Source organism: Hippocampus zosterae, chromosome 18 (genome assembly GCF_025434085.1).
Source record: "Hippocampus zosterae strain Florida chromosome 18, ASM2543408v3, whole genome shotgun sequence".
Classification (NCBI taxonomy): Eukaryota; Metazoa; Chordata; class Actinopteri; order Syngnathiformes; family Syngnathidae; genus Hippocampus; species Hippocampus zosterae.
This window is the reverse complement of record NC_067468.1, coordinates 7,067,280-7,086,026: the sequence shown is the minus strand read 5'-3', so window position 1 is coordinate 7,086,026 and position 18,747 is coordinate 7,067,280. Positions and strand designations below refer to the sequence as shown.

Below are 18,747 nucleotides of genomic sequence, written 5' to 3'. Positions count from 1 at the left end.
AGAAAACTGATTCATGATTCCATGTTGATGAGAGCTTTAAAATGGGGGGAAAATAGGACAAAAAATGTAAAAGGAAATTCAGAAACGATAAAAAATGTGTGAGTAATCACGATTAATTTTTTAGTCCATTTGAGTTAATTATGACAGTTGCATTTTTAATTAGATTACATATTTTAATCGTTTGACAGCTCTAATATTTTTATCAAAGTGGAGGAATCTTACTATTTATGCCATTTTTATGGCCACTATGAAGTCATTCATTGATTATCCACTTCAGGAAAAAAAAAAGTTTTCTAACCCAATCCAGTCACTGTTGGCGTTTCCATTTTTCAAGAAAATCTTTGTACATCTCCCTTAATCCATTTGCTTCCTCCAACCTTTTCTCTCCCCCTATTATTTCGTTGCACCTTTGCTTCTTGTTTTCCTCCAGCACACACTACCTGTTTTTCAGGCAGTGAAGGATGTGATGGGGCAGCAGAAATGCTCATTAGCATCACGCTGCAGCATCCATCTTCAACCTGTAAAAAAGATTAGGAAAACATTCTGTTCGTGTCGCATGTTTTAGCAATTTTGCACCGGTGTGTGAAGAACATAAACAACGGCAACCTTGAGGAAGTTTTAGCGATGCGAATGTCGCAATAGTAAGCAGATGCCTTGGTGGGAACTGTGGCCCAGAGATTTTTTTACACCGGTTGCTCAACTATAGTGTAGTATTTATGAATATGAAGACAGCAGCAAAAGAGCAGTGGTTCTTCAACTTGTTGCACCAAGTCTCACCTGAAAATAATTATCTCGACAAGGAGCACAAACATGACCAACATTAAAATACAGTATTGTTGTAGGCCTAGGTGTTTTTGTAAAAAATCGATTGGGGAGGCTGTTTTCTTTCAAAGTGCCTGCCATTGTAATATGATGCAGTCTGAAGAGTGACACTGCACTCACTTACACCACACATTAAATCCATAGAATTTATTCGTATTTTTTTTCAACAGTTAGGGTACAAAAGAGTCTGAAAATGGCTGCCACTGCATGAGTTAAATAGAGGAAATGAAAAAAGTCTGTGCACCACCATCATTCATGCGATATGTTGTTTTTCTTTAGGTTTTTGCGAGGGCTTTTTGCAACACTCATGAACTCTTTCATGCACCAATAATAACCTGTAACCTGATAACTTGATAAGCTGAAGTAACACTGTAGTAACCCTGAAAGGATTAAGAAGGACTGACTGCCATTGTGGAAGACATCATAGTGTACTGTACTGCATGATAGTGAAGAAAATTAAAATATTCCTGGCTGCAGTTAAAGACATGATGATGGTGACAACAGTTTTACCTGGTGTGGATTCTTTCCTGTGAGAATTTCCTCAAGTTGTCAAAGTCAAACTGTTTGCTAGATTTGCGAAGGATTTAAGTACACACGAAATCGATAGAAATCATGCCCTAGTTTGTGACCTTTGACATCAAGCCTTTGGCTCCGGTCTGCGCTTAAACCTTGTCCGGGAATCGTGAGGTTATCTTGGCACCTCACGGCACTTTAGGTCCTTTCATTTGAAGGGTTGAGCTTCAGCCAAGAGAATATTTAGTGGTGACGCCTACGCTCCCTGCTGCTTGAGCTGCTTTAGGTTTCAGCCAAAATAAGGAATGCCACACTCACTGATGGCACACATCCGTGATTATACGTGATTTGGCAAGAAAGAAAATAGCTGTGTGATTCGTACATAACAGGTGTGAGATCTGGGCACTCATGGGGGCTGACCTTTATAAAATTAGAGTGCAAGCAGTGTGTGTGTGTGCGTGTGTGTGTGTGTGTGTGCGTGCGCGCGTGTGTTGTGCCGAGAGTGTCCCTCTTCCTATTTGCTCCTGTCTGTCTGACCCGAGGTTAGGACCATAAATTGGCACACGGCAGTACTTGGAAAAGCTTGAATTGGGGTTTAGCTCCCATGTGATAGCCAAACTTTCCAAGCTAATTGAATGAAACTTGTTTTTTTTTGGCGGGGGCGGGAATTGGAGATGTGAGAGGTGTCTGATTTAGTACAGCCTTCACTTATTTGCACGCCTTGTCCTTTCTCCAATTAATTTATTGTCAATCTTCATTCTACTGTGTTATAATACTGTAAAGGAGTGCGAGGAGAGAAGAACAATGATCGGATCAGTAAAAGATAACCGCTTTAAATGTTGTTTACTTAGCATCCATTAACCATTTCATGCACCCTGTAACCTGATAACGTGATAAGATGTCCACTGTAGTAACCCCTGTCCCTGAAAGGGTTACTACATTAAACAGATTTGAGTGATCGTACATTTTTGCACAAATGTCAGTGTACATGTATTCTCTCCTGACTTTTTTTAAAAATAAAGCTCTCAATTATGAAGTCATTTGTACCTCGCAGAATAGTTAGATCTTTGAGAAGTCCCTGTATACCACATCTGGCCCTTTGTCATTGCACTGGTTCTACCCCGAAAATAGTTTTCATCCTAGTCATTTTTTTATTTATCTATTTATTTATTTATTTTTTTGCATTTTAAATTCAGTTACTTTTAATTAATTATGTTAAAAATGCTTGTTTTTTTCATTAAAACTTCTTTGGAATGCTTTGTTTTAGTTTAGTTTTATTTATTTATTTATTTATTTTAATTTTGGACATGGTTGTCGTGTGCCAGATTAACACACATACACATACTTTAAAATTAACCCTGAAAGCTCACGCGTGATATTAATTGACAAAGATGAAACCTAATTCCATTTGTCGCTATTATGAAAGTTAGTTTTATTCAGTTTTGTATGCAAAATTGTAGTTTCAGTTTTCTTCTTTTTTTTTCCATTTATGAAAATAATTTTTTTCATTGATTCTGAGTTTCAGTTTGCTTTTCAGGAACGCGTGGTGGTGATGAACCCTCATTGGCTGGCAGTGGTTCCCTACTGGGCGACGTGGCCCTATCAGTTGCTCCTGTTGCCACGACGACATGTCCTCCGAATCAACGAGTTGACCACAGAGGAAAGGGAGAGTACGTGTTTTTTTTGGCAGATGCGACATGTTGTTTCTAACACAAGAACAGGTGGTGACTGTTGCGTAAATTCTTTCCGGTTTTGTCGCCAACATTCATGCAGCCATTTCGGACGAACACTTGACACGCTTCCACTTTAGTCATGTTGACTTGCTTTGTCTTCGTCTTTTGTTTTTTTCAGGTCTGGCTGACATTATGAAGCGACTGCTGACCAAATACGACAATCTATTTCACGTGTCCTTTCCCTACTCCATGGGTTGGCATGGTAAGAAGAAACATTTTGCAGGAAAAACACTAAGGAATAATCATGAGGAATGACAGTCAATGCTAATATTTATTTTTCACAACACAAGAAGAATAAACTTACCGTAGAGAATCTACAAAAAACATAAGATGATGACGTCTCATTTCAAAGTCAGGACTACAAACAAAATCAAACAGGAAACAATAAAAGAAGGGAGAAAAGCAGAACAATGCGGGAACAGTACTTTAACCCTTTCATGCACCCTGTAATCTGATAACATGATAAGCTGTCGCAACCACTGTCCCTGAAAGGGTTAAAATATGACCTGAGCAATTTCCCTCAATTACATTACATATTGGCCCGAAGACGGCCCTGATTAAAAGACAACACCCTCTTTTTCAAGACTCAAGTTTGAAAAAAGACTTTTTGAACACCAAATAGATTTTTATATAGAAAATAATTACAGTACATCTGAAACAAATGATTATCACCATACAATTGAGAGTAAAAGCTTGTTATTTTGCCTCATTCAAATCTAAAGTGCAATCACATTTGTAAATGAATGGCTTCTGGTTTTTGAAATGTAAATATACATGATAACTTCTCCTCAGCTGCCGGTTAACCGGATCTTCGGCCCACTTTTTTCCAGATTGCCGCTACGTTTCTCCATTTTCTGTTATCTCTTCTATTATTTTCTTCTCTTTTCCTTCTTACCGCTATTTTTTATTTTTATTCTTCGTGCAACCGTTGTTTTTATTTTTATTCTTCGTGGCAGGGGTTCAATTTGGCCTGGAAAATCAAGTTCACCATTGTCAATGATATCTGGCGCCATCTAGCGTCGTGAATGGGTATAATTACTAGACCCCGAATATAAGACGACCAAATATTCAGTCTTATTTCAATGCAAAAAACAACGTCTTATATTCGGCCAATACGGTATTTTTTTCAGTGAATATTAAGCAGCCTATTTAATGTCAACCGTTTTCTGAAAGTGATTTGAATTCCTCTTCAGTGTTCAGTCGAACCATTAGTGTGCCATAAATCACTGTCAGACACATAAGCATATCGAAAAATTAAATTTGTACCGTTCAGGATATTCGCAACAATGTAAATGTAAATATAAAGGGATGCATTTTTTTCCTTACCCTGCCAGTGCTTAATATATTATTTAAACGGTGCTAAACAAAAACAAAGGTGCTCGCAAGACATCCACTGTCAGACAAAAACATTGCTAACCGTTTATGAGTGTATGACGGGTGTCCATCCCACAGCGGAAAAAGCTCCCGTTGATCCCTTAGATTGAGGTTTGTTTTTTTTTTTAACTTTTGTGTGGTTACACAACTTGGAGAGTCAGCATTGTTCCCTTGAGACACATCGAAGGTAGCCCAAAATGGACAATCCCGTTATTTTCCGATTTTGGGGTGCCAAAATGTATGATGTATTGTTCCATTCTTTAAAGCGCTTTCCTCTCTATCAGCACTTTCTTCTTCAGCTGTTTGTTGCCAAATGTGTACATGTAGAAGAATCCCATTGTTTATACCTCAGCCATATTTGATCTAAAGCTGGCCGGCCCCCATCACAGCCATGTGCCAATTTCACAAGGGGACCAGACGACGATACAAAGGAACACACGATGAAAGACACGTTTAGGAAAATAAGAGGCTGATGGAAAAGATTCAAGCTGAGATTTCAGATTCATGCCGGATCTTTGAGCGAGTCCGAGCAAACATCATAGCAGGATGATGGAATTGCAAGGAATCGGCGTTTCACACAGACTTTTGGATGAGTTGCCAGACAAGAGTTGATCCAAAAGCGGAAAGAAAAGCATGTCCACAGTTTGACATTACAGTGAAGCATCATCGCTGTCGGGCTGTGGGGGGCCTCTAAGGAATGCTGACGAGGCCTTTGTTTACATAAATGATGATTATTACATAAATTATATCTTAAATAAATTCATCAATCCATAAATTCCATCTTCACTGAGGATGAACCCGTTTTGAGGCTGAGTCAGGATTTATTCCTCACTTTTGTTCCATTGGACTAAGTCCTTAAAACAAAAACAAAAAAATCATAATTGATTTGTTGCTGATCCAAATTCAACATTTTTGGCCTGGGCAGATGTCTTTAATTTCGGCATTAGTGCATTTTGTGAGATCATTGATTTGGTTTCCCTAAAAACACACACACACACACACAGCACATTTACTCAAATGTCGAGAGTGACAGGTATTATTATTTTGGGTCAGTAATCTATAAACAAAAGTCACATTCATGATTGAAGCATTTTTTACCATAACGTTTTTGTGGGGGCACAAAAACCTGAGCACAAAAACAGTGATTAGTTGAGTTTTCAGACCCAAAAAAAGGGATTTTTTTTTGTATAACGCATGTCATTGTGCCCTAAAATTCAGTCCTTTACAAAAAACATTAAAATCATTCAACCAAACCCGCCATCCCCCGCCCCCAATATTAAGACGTTGCGAAAATCATAAAATCCTCTAAAATAGTTTGATTAAAATGATTTCAACCAATCATCAGTCGGGATAAAGTAAAGAATAGCGTGCAAATGGGGATTAAACAAGATAATAAAGGAGAAGAGAATGCTTCAGTAGACAATAATGTTTTCAGCCCTGATTAAAATTAATTGCCAGTATGAGCAGACTGCAGGGGTTTCGGCAAAAAAGTAAATGGGGTCGGTGAATAAGCACATTTTTAAACCTTCTTTTATTACCACAAAAGGTCAAAATTCACCACCAGCTGTCCACCATTAAAAAAATAGTCTCTGTGACAAAAAAATAACATGTCAAAATATCACTCTATTGCACATGGCCCCTAAGACAGTGAAATCATCTTGTATCTCTGACGTCAAGCTGTGAAAACGATGTCGGGCTGCAGAAAAGAAACGTCTCGCACAAATTAAGTATACTCGAGTCTGGAAGTGCTGCTCGGGATGGTGTTTACCACCCAGGCAGCTGTTGCTCGATCCAACGAGCAGGCGGTACTTGATATTTATCCAACCTGCAAAAACCAGTGGGGGGGGAAAACCCATTTTGAGGGCCTGCCAAAGAAGCACCGAGCAAAGGTGCCGTAAGCCGTACAAAGGTGAGCCGAGTGCCGTGATGCACTGAGTGATATGCGACACAAGAGAGCAAGTGTCATCATGCCTCAAGAGCTGCTAGTTTGAAATGTTGCCGGTCCAACGCCAACAGCAGCAAGCCTTGCTTGAGTTACTTTACAAAACCGACACTTCACTGATCACTCACCACATGTGATGTTAATGTCACTTGACAGCAATTGGCCAAATGGCTGCCCACTGACAAATAAAAACAGGTCGATTTTTGCTGCTTCAACTCATAATTCTACCAGCACGATGAATCGGAACGCCGTCAAGCCCCCTCCCCTCCAAATATATCTACAACGCAGGTGGCCTGGTGATCCAGTGGTTAGTGCATCGGCCCCGCAGTGCAAAGGGGTTCGATTCCAGCTCTGGCGAGTTTGCATGGTCTCCCCTTGCCTGTGTGGGTTTTCTCTGGGTACTCTGGTTTCCTCCCACATTTAAAAAAAATGCATGACAGGCTGATTGAACACTCAAATTGTCCCTCGGAGTGTGTGTGTGTGTGCGGGAGCGTGGATTGTTGTTCGTCTCTGTTTGCCATGCGATTGGCTGGCAACCGGTTAACGGTGTCCCCCGACTACTGCCCAAAGGGATAGGCTCCAGCACCCCCCATGACCCTTGTGAGGATAAAGCAGTTCAGAAAATGGATGCTCACTTGTCAGCAACTGTTGTGTTTTGCTTAGCTAACCGATGAAGTGGGCTGATTTCTGGTCCGCTGGCTAAATGATTTAATGATCCAAATGCTTCATTCATGCTGTGAGAATGGCAAGAAAGATGAACTGTCTTGTTTTCCCATGGTGATGCATATTCTTAATTAGCCTTCAAGCTAGGCACCCTGATTATTCTCTTTGCGTGCACGCAAGCGTGCTGCAGAATCGAAGCGGAAACAAATCACCACATTCTGCCGTCTATCTGCATTTTTTGTTTGGTTCAAGCTAGGTAATGATCAGCCCAAGGTGTCATCCCCATTAATGCATCAACGAATTGTGAGTGTGTGTGTGTGTGTGTCTGTGTGTGTGTGTGTGTGTGTGTGTGTGTGTGTGTGTGTGTGTGTGTGGCGGGGGTAATTTGGGGATTTTTACAAGTCCCTCATCTTTCATCATCTGATGGATGTTTTTTTTTCTTTTTTTTGCGTCCCTCAGGAGCCCCGACCGGCCCCTACTTAAAGGAAGACAACTCACATTGGCAGCTGCACGCTCACTACTACCCTCCTCTGCTGCGCTCGGCCACAGTGAAGAAGTTCATGGTCGGCTATGAGATGCTTGCAATGGAGCAGCGGGACCTCACTCCTGAACAGGTGATTTAATAAAAGTAACACCGTTGCGGGAACCTAGTCACGGATTCCCGATTTCAAATAGTTGCATATTTTTTTCCAACCCTTTCATGCATAAATATTGATAACCCACATCAGATTTTTTTTTTCCTCAAGTGTTTTTTTTTTTTTCAATTAGTCTTTAGGCATAAAAAAAATAATGGCAGTGGATGCAAAACACATTGCGGGTCCATTGCGCTGCTGATGCGCAACTGTTACATGAAGAGTAATTAATATAAGAGAAAATAACATTTGAATTGCTGTCCAATCTAGCAACCGCTATCCCTGAAAGCTTTAAACTAATTATCGATTTGTTTTGTGTATGTGTGAGGGGGGAAAAAGGCAGAATTTTTATCGAAAGACCTTTAAAGATCGAGACGAATGATGACACAAGATTGAAATGTACTCAAACGTCTGTCCCTGAAGGTGCCTCACTTTTTCTTTTGCTTTTTAAGGCTGCAGAGAAGTTACGGAATCAACCAGATGAGCACTATAAAAGTAGACACGGAGAAGAAAAATGAGGGGGAATGACAAATCAAGACAATTTTAAATAAAAAAAATGGCAATATTGCAAACTAACACATTTGTATGTCTTACCCGCTCATGAGTTATCTTATCTGCCTGACAGTTTGAAGTTGTGTTTGAATGATTTTGGTCAAATGAATAAAAAGAAAACTAAGAAATGCTGTCAGCAGGATTTTTGTCACAATTGGGAAATTGTTTAATTCCAACACATGGCAACAACATGTTGACAAGTTGAAATCTTTTTGGTTTTTCATCCCAGGTGTCCCTTATTTAAAAAAAAAAAAAAAAAAGCTTGTACAAATACATGATCGTGGAAATTACTTTTTTTTCTTGAGGCTGTTAGTTTGTTTTTGTTCCAAATATTGATTTCATCGACATTGAGAAGGTCACACAAAAGAGAATACAGAACCATGACAAAAGTACGGATTGAGTTGAAAATGGAAAAAATTGGTCTCACTCGCACACACATTTTAGCAACAACAGAGGGCAGTGTTGCTCAAAAAGTCAGGTTGAGGAGGACCAAGCGTTTAGACCGAGCTGGGTAAACTGGCCAGATCATTCGTTGGTGAGTTAAAAATATTATTATTATTAATAATAATAATACATATATAATTCAGTAAGTGTGTATGTACTTCAGTTAAATAATAAAAGCATGCTAATTTGTTGTTTTTTGAGTATTACAGTTCATTTATTATTTTAATCACAAAATGGCGTTAACTCATTTGAATTCAAAATGTTCAAAAAATTCATTGAATATTTAAGGAAGAATATAAATGGAGGAACCCTCGTAAGGATCATCATTTCAGATTCAGATCATAACAACTACAGCAATGAAAGGTGATGATTTTTATGTGAAGAACAGAATAACAGAAAAAAAAAACATTGTGCCATTGAATAACACTGAGATTTGCGCAAAACAAAGCCTCAAGACGTTTGCGTCGCGGGTAGTGCTTTTGTTGAATAATTTGTCTTGTTCTCTTTTCGGGATTACAGTATACAAAAAATATATATATAATATTTTGCCACATATGGTGGATGCATGGACCATTAATTTTGGAGGTGGATAAAATCTGTATTGATGTAACAGACTTGCGACAAATGTGTTTATACACCAACATGAGCCCACTTTTTCCATTTCACGTTTTTTTCATTCATCTTGCTAAATCGTGATATGTTAGGGCAACTTTTTTCTTTAGCCTCGTGCTTGCACATAAAATAAAAAAGAAAGTATAACTGACTTGTTTCTTAGAGTTGCGTCACTTTATCTGCCCCCCACCCCACCTCTCATCACCCGCTTTTTGCCTGAAAGTAAATAAACACGATGAAGAGCGCCTCTTGGTTTAATTCTGTCTTACCCAGTCGTCTCTGTGTATTTGATGAAAACAGTCATCATTTTTACATTTTTTTTTAATCATCAACACAAAAGTCTTTCTTGGTTTCATCATCTGTTGTCCCGACTCATTTTATCATCAAGGTCCAAACCTTCTAAGGCTCTTTACTTCATAGTGAGAACTACGAGAACTAAAGAGAAAAAAAAATCTGGCAACTAAAACATTTAGAACTACATAGTTGCAGATTTTCCAGCAAAGTGCACTCTCAATGGTACTTGGATACAAACATACACACACACACACACACACACACACTGCTATTATTGCAAAGCTCGATAACTATTAACAGTGATTGCAGGTTTTGTTCAAGTACAAGGTTGAACTGTGATGGTTTACCGTGGTCAATCTTTGTGAAAGTGTGTGCGCGCTCGTCTTTGTGTTTCCCTTGTATGAACTGCGACAGGCATCATTCTTTCAAGACAATATTTATTTAGTCCTATAGGCTCACGGATCCCCTCATCAATTCCGTCTCTCCTTTGAGATTTTGCTGCGTGTGTTCCTGCGTGTGCATGTGCATGTTTGCAAAGGTACGTGAAAGACATATTAGCCAAATCCTTGCTCCTCTTTCCTTTCAGAGGCACTAGAGAATTCTCCCATGATGCGTCTCACCAAATTCACGACGTTAGAAAATGTGGTAATTGCTTGAACGTTGGACCTTGCGAAACACTGACACGCAAGCAGGGATGCATTTGCTACCTCAAGTTTACTGATTCATAAATCATTCAAGCCAAACAGGCCTCCTAATTTGGTGAACAACAACACAGTCACGTTATAGTCGGATGAAGCTCGGTCGAGAATGCTGATTTGTAGCGTGGTACGCTTAGCTGCCTGTCTGGCAACAGATCGAGAACTACGAAATACATACTAAAAATACGAAGAAAAGATTGCTGTTAGCATACACTTGTAGTCACTGTCTTTAAAAATCAAAGTCCGCAAATGTGGTATGCTGACGGATATGAATCCGACTTCCCAGGTTATATCAAAATCAATCGCTCAAACAGCTTTTAAATATCTCCAGACTGACACAAAAGGGGAATGAAGCATGCTAACGAACAAACCGCGCTGTAAACGGTCAATCTGAGCTGGAGTCAGAGCTACTGATGTCACCAGGCCACGCCTCTTAAAGGCACGTCAACATTAATTTTATAACATGAAACATTTATGTTCTCATGTGTACGTGTTTGTATTTGACTATATTTTTTGGTGAAAAACGTAACATAAAATGTGGTAGTTTTTGATTGTGGCTTAAAATTTTTAATGTCCGGTTAATTCATTTTCATGTGTAAAATGGATGGGAAACGTCGGCAAGCTTGGTCACGGAACAAATTAAACGACCTGAACTCGTGTTCTCAGTTTGACCTTTTGTGTGACGTTTGATTCGGCAGCCCATCAGCAAGCGCTGTGCTCAGTTCAGTGAGTAAATCAATAATTAGATTTAGATGGTCCGGGGTGGGGAGCGTCTCCATTCATTGAGGGACTGAGGGAGAATAGCCGCAACGGAGAATGGAAGCAATCCACGCCAATGCTGAAGACGGGTGTCAATGTTGAGCTTGCCGCATCCGGTCCTGCTTGTTTATTGTAAATTGAGCTGACTGTGCATCAACAGGGAACTTACAAGGGGGGGGGGGGGGGTCTCAGATTGTACTCCTTTTGACTTCTCTAACTCTTGCAAGAATAAATGACCAAACAACCCTGGGTGTTTTTAAAAAAAAGTTCTTATTATGATTAAATATTTATTGATTTGAAAAAATGCCCATGTCACACCCTTCTCCTATACTCATACAAACTACACAAAGGGGCTGATGAAGCATAACACGAGCATGACTAAATGAACGCAAATGAACCATGATGGCGCGAAACAGAATACAATTCATTCATTCATTCATCTTCCGTACCGCTTGATCCTCACTAGGGTCGCGGGGGGTGCTGGAGCCTATCCCAGCTGTCTCCGGGCAGTAGGCACACCCTGAATCGGTTGCCAGCCAATTGCAGGGCACACATAGACGAACAACCATCCACGCTCACACTCACACCTAGGGACAATTTAGAGTGTTCAATCAGCCTGCCAAGCATATTTTTTTTGGAACGTGGGAGGAAACCGGAGCACCCGGAGGAAACCCACGCAGGCCCGGGGAGAACATGCAAACTCCACACAGGGAGGCCGGAGCTGGAATCGAGCCCGGTACCTCTGCACTGTGAAGCCGACGTGCTAACCACTGGACTACCGGGCCGCCCACAGAATACAATATTATGAATTAATAATATTGACTTGGCTATGAAATTTTATCAAAAGTTTGCTTACTCATTAACATAAATAGATACATACATTCATTTAAAGCTAATCATAACATGGATTATTTTGAAAACATCACTATCACAAACATGGTTAAAACAACTGGTGATTCCAGATCTCCGATAATGATCTGCTGGGCAGAGCGGAATCCATCTAAATGAAGACATGACTCTGCTTTGCCCGAAAGCTTCACTTTAACTCAAGGCAACATGCAGACTTGAAAACACAGCTACAAATTCACAGTTGGGTTCAGGAGCTGTGCAGTAGCAGAATAATGAATATAAACAGAACCTGATTGTGTTCAAAGCGAGACTCTTTTGAATTAAAAAGACTGCAACTATGCAAACACCGCCCATAGAACATGACAGATACCGTATTTATTAGAATATGTGTATTCTCTATACTGTGTAGGCCTGGAACTATCTAATATTTTAGTAATTGAGTATCCTACTGTTTCCTTGGTTAAAGAGAAATAATGAATACACAAGAGGAAAGACATTTCACTTAATAAATAACCAGTTGAGTACCCCACCACCAGGAGAGAAGGTGACGGAGTGGTTTCAGAGTTCTTATTGCAAGAGAGCAACCAGCAAGAAAAGCGTATTTTGGTGTGTTCTTTTTTTGAGGGGGTGGGGTGGGGGGACAAAATATTAATTTCCACATTCAATAACATTTGTCAATGTGAACCAGCGGGAAAAGCCACCGTGCCACTTCCTGGTTGGCTACTATGCAAGCACTTCCAAATATGTGCAAGCTTCCACTGGGATGCTTTAGTGCTTGCATGCTGCCTTGCGGTGCACACCAAAGAAACAGTTGCCAGGATGGGGAGGAAATTCCTAGCTTTTTTTCAAGGTACTCAAATTACACCAGAACTCCTTTCATCTCAAGTATTTTGCATGAGAAATATACAAATTAGCTATGTAGAATCACCAATAATAACAATGCACATTTTGCTAGCTACATTTCGGTCAAATGGTTCTATTAATGAAATGGTGTACATAAATACTTACAGTACATTTTTACACGTTGTACACAAAGTGTGTCATGAAAATCCCAGGACAAATAAAATGGATAGTGTACCACAAAATTGTTTGACATTGATTGAAGATAAATGGATTGCCGTGGATGTGAGGGTGATATGTCTCTAACCACTGTTCGATATGTGTACAAAAACACAGCACGTAAAATTTACTTGCACTAACACGTTTTTATCACAAGCACAAAGTGATAAATTCAATCGCGGTCAGATCAAGATAGAGAAAGATTTAATGCCTTTGGACTTGAGGAATCTGCCTTCAATTCTCTAGGGTGCAGCAAAAATCCAACAACAGTCTTTAATCCTGTTTGTTGAAGAGTTGTTGAACAAACACTTGTTAACCTGGGCCATCCCCCACCGTGAGTGGATGTTATCTCCCGGCTCACTCCGTCTGCGTTTTTTCCCTTTTATTGTCTCGTAGAATGTGATTCATCATAGCAGCCCAGGACATGGACTGGATGAAAGACAATTTCACGAGGACAATCTGATTACTCTTTTAATTCCGAGATGTAAATTTAGTTTGGCTCTCTGTGGGACTGTTATTTGAAAGGCTTTGACCTCGTTGTTACTGGCATCTCTGTGAAAAAGCCACGGTTGGTGATGCTTGTGTGGAGAGTGTGTTCTCAGCATTGGAAGTACAGGCAAGTTTTTATTTTTTCCAAATCCTGCTCCACCCTGCCTTTTACCCCTTCAGTGATTCGTCCTCAATTACCGCATCTGCACATTCAGAAATAGAAGACAATTCAAATCAATTAAAGTGACTGACTAATTTTATTCGGCACACTCATTTGTTGCAGCTCTGCGTCCTGCTCCAGCCAAAAAATGTGATTATCTACTAGTCAAAGTCAAGACCTAAACGACATTGTGGAGTAGTTGAATAGACCACTACTTTTTACAATCCACAAACTGGACCCCCCCCCCCCCCCCCCCACCCCCACCCCAGTGGAACCATGATCCCATGGTAATGTGACAGACTTCATGCTCTTGAAGCTATAGTTGACAATGGTGGCCGCTTCATTATCTATCTATCTATCTATCTATCTATCTATCTATCTATCTATCTATCTATCTATCTATCTATCTATCTATCTATCTATCTATCTATCTATCTAGCTATCTACATGTACATTTCAAGGTCATACGTCGATGATTTCATTTCCAACAGGCTACATGTCTGCACTCGCCACATAAGAAGAAACCATAAGGTGCCAACAGCCCGGATCAAGCCACGCGGCCAGCAAGAAGATGGCTCAGCTGAAAGACAGCCAGTTAACAGCCACCTGGCCTGACAGCAGCTGTGCTCAGGTTGAGAACCGGTTGGATCCAACCTGGCAGCCAAAAGTCTGCCAGACAGGAAGCCAGCGGGAAGCCAGGAGCGCCACGGAATGACCTAATACAAGGTGAGGTGACGAATGCTTGTTAACCACAGTGGCCAGGTGCTTTATGTCACATGGTGAGCTGTCTAGGCTGAGGTATTAATATCTCTGACCTTTATCAGGCTCCCCATTTTCTGTAACAATAAGTTTAAAAGTGACACTTTTGTTTGAATTTTATTTTGCAAATCCAACTTGACTGGAGATTTGTTTCTTGCATATACCGTACTGGCCCAAATATAAGACGGCCCTGATTATAAGATGACCCCCTCTTTTTCAAGACTCAAGTTTGAAAAAAGACTATTTGAACACCAAATTAATTTTTATACAGAAAATAATTACAGTACATCTGAAATAAATGATTATAATAGGATATTTGAGAGAAAAAGTATTCAAATCTTAATATCTGAACATTTAAATATGTAAACTAAAGTGCAATCACATTCGTAAATGAATGGCTTCTGGTTTTTGAAATGAAAATTACGTCATAACTTCTCCTCAGCTGCCGGTTAAGGTGGCCGATCTTCGACCCACTTTTCTTCAGATTTTCGCTATGTTTCTCCATTTTCAGTTATCTCTTCTATTATTTTCTTTTCTTTCTTACGGCTATTTTTTTTCTTCTTCGTGCTATCGCTATTTTTAGTTTTATTCTTCGTGACAGGGGTTCACTTTGACCTGGGGAGTCAGGTTCAGCATTCGCTTTAATGATATCTGGTGCCATCTAGCGCCGTGAATGGGTATAATGTCTAGACCCCGAATATAAGACGACCCACACTTTTTCAGTCTTATTTCAATGCAAAAAACACCGTCTTATATCCGGGCCAATACGGCAATTGAGCATCTGAATGGTGCGGAGGAGTTTAAAGTTTTCAAATGGATTTGAGGCAGTGGAAAAAAACCAGCAGGCCGGAGAGAGTTCTGAATTTACCCAGCAACTAAGAAACGTGAGCAAATACCATGTCTTCAGGCAAATACATCCAATCAGAACCAAAGAAAACATAAACGGCAATAGTTTTACATCGCTTGTTTATGAATCATTCTGCAGAGCGTTTTCTCTTTGCCCAAACTCATGTTTAGTTTGTGCTTTGCTGCAGTACTTTAGTTCAGAATGTAGCTCTGGGGAAGTAGTGCCACAAATACATGTGACATTGTCCCATTTTATGTTCTGCCAGGATTCTTTGCTTCTTTCAACAAGTGAACAGCAGTGTCGACAGCTACGGTATGGTAGTGACATTTCTCCCCCCCTTTTATTTTGAGACATGTTTTGCAGAACTTGTTCTTGACAATAGACGACAAAACCTCTGCTCACAAAGTGTGTTTCATTTCCTCTCTTTTGCTATTCTGAAGTTGGATGTCCTCTATTCTTCATTTGAATGGAGGAGGAAATTGAGGCAACGTGTCGAGGACCTCCTGGCACGCACATTCTCATCTGGCTGCAAATTGGCACATGGCGAGCCTGAACTTGAAATTGGTAGAGAGCAAATATGAACAATTGGAGCATTTTTGTCCCCTTCAAGTACATGTAATACTAGTATTAAAGTGACACTCAAAAAGTTGTGACTGTATAAAAGTACTGTAACATTTCTCCGCCTGTTCTTGGGCATACTACTACATGTCCTTTCAAATTTCATTCCTTCTTCTATGACAAATGGTGTCATGTAAGAAGTCTTAAAAACATCTCTGTGCGAACTCAATTACACAGAAAATGGCTGTTTGTATTCAGGATCTGTCACGTTTGCGAGGTGGTTGAGTAGAGGTTTTCCAAAAAGCAGGGAGGAGTAGGGTAGACGTAACAAGATGTATTCAACAAAAAAATGCAAACATAAAGCAGACATGAGCAGATACAAACAAAAAATGCAAACATAAAGCAAACATGAGCAGATACAAACAATGAAAAAACAATGACCGGACACCGACTGATCGGGCAAGGAGTCCTTTTAACAAAACACTAACTAATGACACAATGACCAACAGGTGTGCCACTGTAGGACGAGCACTGCAGTGCCACCTGTTGGTCACAAACAGAAAACAGGTGTGCCACTGCAGGAGGAGCCTTACAGTGCCACCTATTGGTCACAAACAGAACCACCCTAAGAGGATCAGAAGCCTTCATACTCCAGTAATCCAAAGAATTGAAATTTAACATTCAATTCCATTTGATATGTTTCGACGCATTTGGCACTTTCAAATCATAATCAAATGAGTTTGGAATTTTCTGTAGCATTGCCTACTTTGGAATCCGAGGAGAGTCTAAATTCTTTTATCTTCTTGTAACTATCAAAATCAGAGCTCATGGACACTCACGTCCTGTTTTTACGCAACATTCCTCTCCAGCCATGTGCACCTTAATCCCCCGAAAAGATGCCCGTCACGGTTTATCGTATTTAAACCTCGTTTGAAAAGGTATTTCATTTTGGCGTGCACACACTCCCAGACAAACACTGCACGATGGCTTTGGAAACAGAGGATTTTATTTGCAAGACACTCTGTGGCAATGAGAAGGTTTTGGAGGATAAATGTCCTTTCTGATCAATATACAGACGTCTCATCATCCCTATGCCTTCACTCACAGTGGAAAAGGAGGGCGTGCCAGGTTTGACGTTTCCTTTGTCCTCGAGTACGCTTAGACAGCTGAGAATAAACGGCTTTTCTCCCTAAAGGTTTCAACATCATGCGCCACTGAGCAATGGGGTTCTGCCTCTGCTATTCGCGCTTAGAAGTATGTGAAATATGCATAGAATCAGGATTAGACATGCAGTCATCCTTCTTGCTGAGTTTTTTTTAACAAAAGATTTGGCCTTTTTGGGGCTGAGCGAGCCAGTTGGCAGCCTGCGGGAACGACCTGAAGTAGGTTTGTCAAGTTGGTAATTGTGTCTTTTTCAACCTTTCGAGATTGTGTTTCTGTAGCAGGAAGAATTTGAAAACACACGAAAAAAAATGCATAGCATCCAGTCGTCCTTTTGCGATTTTGCTGCAGTGTGAAAAGAGCCACACCGTACATGACATCAGAACAATTTCTCCCGTCTAACAGAGGTTGCTGTTGAGTTAATCACAAGCCCGTCTGTGGCGCGGACTGCAGACTATATAAGCTGACAAGCCTTCAAATGCCAAATCTTTCAACCAGCTGGTTATATTGCTCCGAGATGACTGTGTTACCATCCCACTGTGAGGGTCATTTAAAAGCCAAAATCAAAACACACACATACACAATCTCTCAATCTGTCTTGAAGGAGGCAGATATACTGGAAAATGCATAACATTGTGAATTCCCACCCACGCAGCTGTTCACTCTGTGTCCATTTTACGGCTTTTAAATTGTAAAGAGTCCCAAAATATGCAACATGTAACATCCAGTCCAGCAGCAAAAAATGAACTGAATGGGAAGTATAACATTGAAATGTCAAAAAATATTGTGGATGTGCATCGTGCATTTCAATCGTCTCACAGACGTACGATGAAAATAAAATAAAAAAGGCTGCACAGCCCATAACACAGTTCCCCACATGTGTTTTGTCCAGTGAACGCAAGGTTGACAACATACTTGCAGTGAAGCACGATTGTGGTAGCATCATGCTTTAGGGCTGTGGGAACAGGGGGCCTTAGTCAAGGTGGAAGGAATTATGAACAGTTCCAAATATAAGTCGGTCTTAACACAAAAGCTACAGGCTAGTAGTTCAGGACTGCGACTAGGTTTGTAAACAGATGCCCGACACTGTTTATGTTTGGGTATTTTGTGTTGTCTGATGGACAAATCTAATCTAGTGCCTCTCTTTGTGTGTTATGCTCTGAACACTTGAAAACATCCATCCATTTGCAATAGCGCTTGTTGTACCGTATTGGGCCACCGGTAAGTCGAAAGCTCTCCCTACTGAGTACCACTCAATCACAGGACGCATACAGTCTAGAGATAGGCAATCATTCACGCTCTGACAGTGAGTGGGAACTGAACTCACGCTCACTGCGCTGGAGTCAGCCGAGTTAACCACTTCATAGATTATATACAAATGTCATGTCGTGCGTTGATCAGTTAAAAGCAATAACAAAAAAGAGGACATTTCTTCCTCCAATGTTCTTCTGCACATCGGATGATTCCCTTTTCCACCCTTTTAATATGACGTTGGGCCGTCATTGTAACATAGCGGGGACACATAAACGGCCGCTGGGCGTATGTGGGCCAGGTGCGCTAATGCTAGCCAAAAATCAAAGCTCGTTTTGGCACTGCGAGATGTTTACTTGCTTTGCAGGGGCTGCTGTCTTTCGCGGCAACATTTGCTTGAGTTGTCACTTGTAATTGACTCAAAACAACACACTTTAAAATGCAATACCAACCATTTCTATTCAAAAAAGTGTATTAATGACATGTCAATTATCGGAGAGTTGTGAACCAAAAGCAGACATGGCTGCAGTCGCTGCCTTCGAAACCAAGCCAAGCCGCAATCTACAAAGGCCACGG

General features: G+C 40.4%; 1 protein-coding gene across 1 annotated transcript in view; it reads left to right on the top strand.

Annotated features, from left to right (window-relative positions):
- Positions 1–8,359, top strand: part of galt (galactose-1-phosphate uridylyltransferase) — a 29,871-nt gene extending 21,512 nt beyond the window's left edge. The window contains exons 8-11 of the mRNA XM_052050298.1: positions 2,873–3,005; positions 3,187–3,270; positions 7,507–7,661; positions 8,132–8,359. Coding sequence (XP_051906258.1) covers positions 2,873–3,005; positions 3,187–3,270; positions 7,507–7,661; positions 8,132–8,197 — 438 coding nt within the window. The 3' untranslated portion in view covers positions 8,198–8,359. The remainder of the gene's footprint in view (positions 1–2,872; positions 3,006–3,186; positions 3,271–7,506; positions 7,662–8,131) is intronic.
- Positions 8,360–18,747: the final 10,388 nt, after the last annotated feature.